Below are 8,574 nucleotides of genomic sequence, written 5' to 3'. Positions count from 1 at the left end.
GCTTGCAGTTTTATGTAGTAATTAATGAGAAAAAACATGTTAAAAGAGCAAACGCATTTGGAAAACATGCTGGGGATTTTGCAGTATAACAGGATAAACAAGAAAAAATCTGAAAAGGAATGCCGTTAGCCAACACCCAGTGAAATAAATCATAAAACAAGCCCATTAGAATCGATCCAGTCTTTTATTATATATATATATATATATATATATATATATATATATATATATATATATATAAAATAATAATAATCACACACCATAAAAATTACATGTACAAAACTATAATATTTTAAATTGATTTATGTACAGTTACAAAAGAAAATGGCAAAATAAAAAGTGACTAAACAACTCAAAATAACAGGTGTATATTTGTGCTCCCAAGTGGGACTGCTTGCCGCTGTCTGTTTGTTGGTGTGAGTCCTTTGAGTTTCAGTTCTCACTGGTTGGATGGGTCGTGACTGATACTGCAAAGCCGGAGGAAGGCAGAATGATGGAAGTGCGTAAGCACAAACATCCCGTTTACTTTGTCCCATGTGAATTTTCTCTCACTGGTGCAGTTTGCATGATTGAATGGGTGGAGGAGGATGAATATCTGCAGGAAACAGAGAAACATGATCAGTCCCTTGGCAAAAAGGTGTAAAGCTTCTGGAAATCTAAGAAAAACCCCAACCCCTACTGAAACGCTTTGTCAAATTGAAAGGAGTTCAATACTGAAAGCACGTCTCGAGATCCTTGCGTTTTGTTGCACTCAGTCTAGCGTACTGTTTGAATAGCCCCTGGAGAGTGGAACAGTCCGGTTCTGGAAGTAAAATCCCATTCATTTTGCTACATAGGGTAATTGTGTTTTAACAATAACTGACAAACCTTCAATGACAGATGTACCGTGAGCTCCGAGGTTGTTAATCGATGGTATATGCTTCAGATAAGTCTGGGTTATTTCAACAATTTTTTTTTTTTTTTAAATCTTGTTCAATATTGGAATTTGTGGTGAAAAACTAGACTACAAAGAGCCCAACAGCGACTGCCCACTCCCATTAAACACCGTGAAAGACATAATCAAGTCTGTCTCCCTACACTATCAAACTACTTGTATATTTGCAAATATCTGAATATTTAAAAAAAATAAATAAAATAAAAAAAAAACATTTATATATATATATATATATATATATATATATATATATATATATATATATATATATATATATACTGTATATATGTATTTGTTTTTCAACAACTTTTATACTATACAATTAATAGTTTCATGCTTTTCCATTTTTAATATGAGTACGTCATTCGCAATCAAAGTTTATAATGTTCTGATTCATGGAGCTGGTTTGTTTGGTTCATGACTTAGAACTAATGAACGATTTTATGAAATCACCATTGAAGAAATTAATGGGAAAAATACTTCTGCAACCAAGATGGCTGAAAAAGTGTGCGGGCACTGTTGCTCTCTATTGCAGCACTTGGCTCAGATACATGCTGTTACTGCAATGGGTACTATCTGGAATTGTTACTACTAGAGGTAGACGATATATCGGTTTTATCGAGTAATCAGTGCCGATAGTTGGTCTTTGGAACAATCGGTTATCTATAAAATCTATGCCAGTAGTTCCCAATATATATTTTTTTCTTTTAGGACAAAACTAAGAAAAGACTAAGACATTTTTTTTTTTTTTTTTACATTCTATAAATTAATATTAAAAATGATCGGCCAATTAATCGGTTAACAACCCTTTCCACCTCCTTAGTTATTGGTACCGGCAAAATCCACAATCAGTCAACTTCTAGTCACTACCGTACATACAACAGTAATTATGGTATTACGTAAATATGGTACTACCATTTGAAAAATTCTCTGGTATTGCCGGTACTTGGCACCGGTATATGATTTTGTGGAGTTGCTCACAGGTTAGATAACACACAATTTGTAGACTGAAGCCTTCAAAGTGTAGAGGGAACAAATAAAATTGGCTTTCATAAGTGATGATTGAAACATCTAACATTAAATTGATCTAATATGCATTAAGGAACAAAAGGAATCAACAACAGCACTGGCATTCTCTCAAATCTAGTTTCCGAACCATTCGGTTGGAAGAACAGCTGATATAAATGTTAATTTGTTGGCAGGAGCAACAACAATTTTGCCAAACATTGGAAAGCTTGAGAGACCACAAGAGCTGCCAGGATTAGACAACATCTCTGCCAGTCACTCGACCTCCAGTGAAAGTGATCCATTTCTGTTCTCATCTGTTTCCTGTCCATTTGCCTGTTTCAAGCCATACTTAAATGTCTGAACTTCATTGCTTGAAATAACTAACACAATTTTAAACCAAGTGTCATCTGCAAACAAATTATGCTAGAGCTTTTCTCACAACGAGTTTAATTGTCTGGTTTGGATTTGCACCTTGGCTTGGAAACTGGTTCCAAGGTGACTTGTAGTGGATATATGAAGTCAGCTCTTCTCAAGTTCACACAGGTTTCCTGGCAGAGTAACTATTGATTTTGAATGATGCAGCATCCACGTAACTTGGTGTCAGTATGAGTCCAAGATGACACAAGCACAAAAGTTACTGAGTGCACCTTTAACCATGGACATTTGTTTGACAACCAGAATGTCTCAAAATATAACGACTCCAAATACTTTCTAAAACAACAGATGAATATTTCAAAATTAAAGGAAACTTCCAGATCCAATACGTTAAGCTCAATCAACAGCATTTGTGACATAATACTGATTACCACACAAATTAATTTAAACTCATTCCTCGTTTTCTTAAAAAAAGAAGCAAAAATCTGGGTTACAAGTGAGGCACTTACAATGGAAGTGAATGGGACCAATCTGTAAACGTTAAAATACTCCCTCTTCCAAAAATATAGCCACAAGACATAAACAATATCTGTGTTAAAGGGATAGTTCACCCAAAAATGAAAATGATCTCATGATTTTCTCATCCTATGGGCATCCCAGATGTGTATGATTTTCTTCTGCAGAACACAAATTAAGATTTTTAGAAGAATATTTCAGCTCTGTAGGTCCTCACAATGCAAGTGGATGGGTGCCAAAATTTTAAAGCTCCACAATCCACATAAAGGGAGCATAAAAGTAATCCATTCGACTCATTCATTGTATGGACCTACAGAGCTGAAATATTCATCTTAAAGACTTTGTTTTCTGCAGAAGAAAGAAAGTCATACACATCTTGGATGGCATGAGGGTGAGTAAATGATGAGAGAATTTTCATTTTTGGGTGAACTAACCCTTTAACATGATTTTAGTGTGATAAAATCACATACTAACCTTTTCTGTATGAAGTTATTACCAATTTTACAACTTTGTTGACATGACGATGTGGTCAAAAAACCCTAAAACCCTGAGACGACTGTAAAATTTACGATTTAAACAACTTTAACTTCTCTGTTAAAATTTGTGTATTATTTGAACAGTAATGTAAGTGCTTTTATAAAATTATAAGCTTCACATTTCTGCCTTTTTAAACCCTCCAAAAATTGGCCACATTCATTTCAGTTGAAAGTACCTCACTGTAACCTCAAATTTGTATTTTTTATTTTTTTAAGAAAAGGACAGATGAGTCAACATTAGTTTTCGTTGTAATCAACATTATGCCACATGCTGTTGATTGATCTTAACTTGTATTGAACCTGGAATATTCCTTTTAAGACTATTTTAATTTTCTTTTTGTGAAATAATGTATTTAAAGTGCGCTTCTGCTATCGCTATATAAAACAAATGCCACTTGATATTATGTTATTTAATAAAATGCTTTTCGGATATTTAGACACATTACGTGGGGCCACTGCTTATGATGCTTCACAGATGAGGCACACATGACCTGGCTTGCAGAAAAAACTAAAGTAGGGGTTTCAGAGAGATAAGACAGCAAAGTTGCCAGATTAAAAAAAAAAATAAAAAATGTAAACAAGTAACCAGTTTTCTGATCTGTGTTCTGTTGAAATCTGAAATTCTCATAATTTGGCAACAGGCCTCTGATGGGAGAGAATGCAATGATGCTGCTAGTCAGAATTAGAATACTGTAATTACGAGATGGCAACTCAGAGATTTTATTCAGGCCATTCACATCCTCGGACCTTGGAATTGTTTCATTTCTATGGAAACACTCATAACACCAAAATGGCTTCGTTGTTCATAATGACAACAAATTTATCACTACATTAATTTAATAATTGCCCTTTATATACAGTATTCATTTAAAATGTTTAAGAACAGAAAAAGCACTTCAGGTAGCAATGGCATAATAAAATAGCATATCAAACAGAAATATGCCTTTGTGGCAGTGGGGACGTGGTCGAGCGTTCGTCCGGAGAGAGAGAAAGCGGTAAGGGTGCATACACCTGAGCCAGATAATGACTAATGTCTTGGTTACTGATGTAACCTCTGGTCCCTGATGGAGGGAACGAGACGTTGTGTCGATGTAGTGACACTATGGGTTCGATCTTGAGAGCCCCAATTACCTTTGCTTAAAATAGAAAACGCCAATGAAAACTGACAAGTGGAATTTGCATGCCACTCTCCGCCCCGGACATACGGGTATAAAAGGAGATGGCATGCATCACTTATTCAGATTTATGCTGATGAGCGATAGAGAGTCCCGGCCATGTCAGCGGCCGGTTCAGTGCCGCGGCAGGAGGGATACAATGTCTCGTTCCCTCCATCAGGGAATAGAGGTTACATCAGTAACCAATACGTTCCCTGTCTGTCACTTACTCAGCGTTGTGTCGATGTAGTAACACTAGGGGTTCCTATAGGAAACGCTTTAGGTGCTGAAAAGTGTCACGAGGCACAGAAGAGTGGACACGGGCAAGCTGCTGCTTCATGTCGTGACCTTCCAGCGAGTTAAGTAAGGTGTCTCCCTAGTCCCGTTAAGGGGGGAGAAGGCACTTACCTAAGTAGGCTACCGGCGGTGCCTTTCTTAATTTGCTGTTAAGCAATCTCCCGCCACACACTTTCTAGAATAGCACTGGGAAGTGCTCTTCCCTCTCTAGGAAGGAGAGCACTACGGAGACCATATCCTGCCGGAGGGAGGTTAACATGTGGAGCATACCTCACATGGACTTACCAACGGGGAAGTACACATATGGAATGATACCACAGGAGGACCCTATCTACAGAGAGGGTACGCAGCACAGTGGCAGAGACAGAGAAAGCTCTGATGAGGTGAAACACAGGTTTCACCTAAGGGGGAAACCGAGCAGTGGAAACTCATCATACGGGATTACCAAAGGGGAATCACCATGCATGGAGCACTGAGCCCAAGCACACAGGCTCACCTGAAAAGGGGAATACCACGAGTACTGGGCCTGGTAGCATTACTCCTCCACCGAGTTCATCACCGGAGTATTAAAGAGGCGTCCAGAGTTCACAAGTACGGGGAACTGTTGTCGACAAAAAGCGCACATTATCACCTTTGAAAAAGGGGAAAGGCGCAATGCAAGCGGTACACCCAACCAGCCGCCCGGTCTACCTGCTGTTACTGTGTAACACTCGGTTCAAAAACCAGGTCTATGCGTAGGTTATAATACCTCCGTGGAGATACCGTGGAGATTCCAGAGGTCTGGCCGCGGGTGCTAGAGCATGCCTTGCCCCTGAGTGAGAAGGTCCTGCCTTAGGGGAATGCGCCAGGGAGGTGCTACTGTCAGGAGCATCAGATCCAAGAACCAAGTCCGGTTGGGCCAGTACAGTGCAATTTACAGGACTTGCTGCTCATCCTCCCTGACTTTACACAGAGTCTGTGCAATGAGGCTCACAGGAGGAAACACATACTTGCGTAGCCCCTGAGGCCAGCTGTGTGCCAAGGCGTCCATGCCGAGGGGGGACTCGGACAGGAAGTACCACAGGGGGCTGTGAGAGGAGTCTTGGGAGGCGAACAGCTCTACCTGTGCCTCCCCAAATCTCTCCCAAATCAGCTGGACTACATGGGGGTGGAGTCTACACTCCCCGCGGAGCATTACTTGCCATGAAAGCGCATCCGCTGCATGGTTGAGGGTGCATGGAAGTTGAGTGGCTCGCAGAGACTTCAAGGTCTGCTGACTCCAAAGGAGGCGGTGGCGGGCGAGCTGCGACATGCGACGTGAGCAATCGCAGCCTTGGCAGTTTATTTACGCTACGGTCGCTGTGTTGTCGGTTCGGACCAACACACGCTTGCCCTGAATCAATGGCCGGAGCCTCCTCAGGGCTAGTGATACTGCCAGCAACTCTAAGCAATTGATGTGCCATTGGAGTCGAGGCCTCATCCAGAGCCCTGACACAGCCTGCCCGTTGCACACGGTGCCCCAGCCTGAGTTCGAGGCGTCCATCGTGACCACGGCGCGCCTTGAGACCTGCTCTAGGGGAACACCTGCCCGTCAGATCCGATCAAGGGCTAAAAGTCTGACAGCACTGTGGCGTGATGGTCACACACTGGGTGCTGCGGCAAGCGGCACCAGAGACCAGCACACTTACCTGTTCGCCAGCTGTCTCTCAACTGAGAATGAGGGAATGGGAAGTATTCGCATTCACCTGATTGACTGTAAAGACTTCCAGCGCTTGGCCATTGCGAGTGCGCTGGCCCAGGGAATGAGGAAACTGCTCTTTTATTATCTTTGACCATGTGGGTGCCGAGGCCCAGTGGGCACTCAGTGATGTCATACTCACCACAAGCTGGCCCAGGGGCGATGGTGGGGCTGGAGAAATGTCCCAGGCCAGACCGGTCAGGAGCGGTCGCCTCATCCCTGGGCAGGCCATGTCAGGACTCCCTCGAAGCCCGTCTGGAGTTCTTGGGGGCCAACTGACAGGCAGGTGGAGCCGACTTCCCATGGGAGGATCTTTTTCTCTGAGGCCGGCTTGTGGGCTCCGATGGTACAGGAGCCAGGGCCAGCACCACAGGGGAACAGCTCTGGTGAGAAGCAGACAGGGTGCGGGACCTCGGTGGCCTGAAGGCGGCCGGGTCACGCCACGGCAGGATGTGTTTAATTGCCTCAGTCTGCTTTCTCACCATCAAGAACTGATGGGCGAAATCCTCGACGGTGTTGCCAAAAAGCCCCCCTTGGGAGATGGGCGCATCAAGAAAGCGGACTTTCTCAGCATCATGAATCTCTGCAAGGTTGAGCCACAGGTGCCGCTCTTGGACCACAAGTGTGGACATCGTCCACCCCAGGTTGCGCACCGTGACCTTCGTCACACGTAAGCCCTGGGTCGGTCCTACCCTTGTGCAGGTCTTTTAGTGCCTTGGCCTGGTGGACCTGCAGGATGGCCATGGCATGCAGGGCTGAAGCGGCCTGAGAAAGGCCATGTAAGCCTTCGTCATTAAAGAGGAAGAGAACTTACAGGCCTTGGAAGGGAGCCTTGGTTGGTCGCGCCATGTGGCTGTGACCAGCGGGCATAAATACACCGCTATGGCGCGCTCTACCTGGGGAAGCTTGACATATCCATAGCAGCTCCGCCGTTGAGGGTAGTCAGAGTGGATGAGCCCACAAAGCGTATACGGGCAGTAAAAGGTGCCTTCCACGACTTTTTTAGCTCCTTGTGCACTTCCGGGAAGAAAGACACCGGGGCCCAGAAACCAATCATCCAGCCGCAAACGCTCAGGGCAGGGTGGAGGGTTCCACTTCAGCCCGATGTTCGCAGCCGCCCAGGCAAGCACGGCTGCCATCTCAGTGTCCGACTCATCCTGTGCTCTACCACCCGTGGGCAGGAGCTCAGAAGATTTGGCTGCTTCGGATAATAGAAACCCACCCTCCGATGCCGCAAATAAAAGCTCATCCTCGTCGCGAGCCTCTAACGACACATTAAACCCACCCTGAGGCAGACTGCCTGCATCGCTCGACAGCTCGTCCAGACAGAATGAGCATGCTGGGGGATGGGAGGTCCGCGGGGGCTGGGCCGACGGAAACATTCCCATATCCACATCTAGATCTCCCGCGGTGCTTGCCAACCTGGCCGGCAGAGCGTCAGCCCAGGATGGACCGGGTTGGGGAGCTGCCTCAGTGGCTCCTTGCTTCATGAAGAAGGAAGTGAGCCGCGACCGCAACGTTCTCATGCGCATGTTCTCGCAATGAGAACATAACCCTTCCACGAAAGCCGCCTCGGCGTGCTGGCGCCTGAGGCAGATTTCATGGGTTTCCGGAGGGGAGAGATAACGGCCACATCCAGTAGCGTAAATGCGGAAGGACATCTTTAAAAAGACGGCAAGCGTTTGCACAAGCTCTTTTAGAAGGAAATATACTCTTTCTAATATACTCTTTTAGCACCTGCAGACTCAGGCTGCCGAAGCTCCCAAGGGAAACACAGCACTCATCCGTGTGAGGGTGACCGCTGATATGTGCCGTTAGAATCCAGCAGCGCAGCAAAGAGGGAGAGGACAAACACACATGCATTCAGCTCCGAAGAAAAAATCTGAATGAGTGATGCATGCCATTTCCTTCTATACCCATATGTCCGGGGCAGAGAGTGGCATGCAAATTCCATTCGCCAGTTTTCATTGGCCTTTTCTAATTTAGGCAAAGGTGATTGGGGCTCTCAAGATTGAACCCCTAGTGTCACTACATCGT

At 44.4% G+C, this 8,574-nt stretch overlaps 1 protein-coding gene across 2 annotated transcripts in view; it reads right to left on the bottom strand.

The window, feature by feature from the left end:
• Positions 1-372: 372 nt before the first annotated feature.
• The window catches only part of LOC127429547 (leucine-rich repeat and fibronectin type III domain-containing protein 1-like protein), a 204,741-nt gene continuing 196,539 nt past the window's right edge, over positions 373-8,574 (bottom strand). For both annotated transcript variants that reach the window (XR_007895306.1, XM_051678660.1), the window contains one exon: positions 373-595. Coding sequence is in view for 1 of the 2 variants with exons in the window: in XM_051678660.1 (XP_051534620.1) it covers positions 549-595 (47 nt within the window). In the remaining variant the exon portion in view is untranslated. The remainder of the gene's footprint in view (positions 596-8,574) is intronic.

This window comes from Myxocyprinus asiaticus, chromosome 39, assembly GCF_019703515.2.
Source record: "Myxocyprinus asiaticus isolate MX2 ecotype Aquarium Trade chromosome 39, UBuf_Myxa_2, whole genome shotgun sequence".
NCBI classification, from domain to species: Eukaryota; Metazoa; Chordata; class Actinopteri; order Cypriniformes; family Catostomidae; genus Myxocyprinus; species Myxocyprinus asiaticus.
The sequence above is the reverse complement of the archived record's forward strand: the minus strand, read 5'-3'. Positions and strand labels throughout refer to the sequence as shown.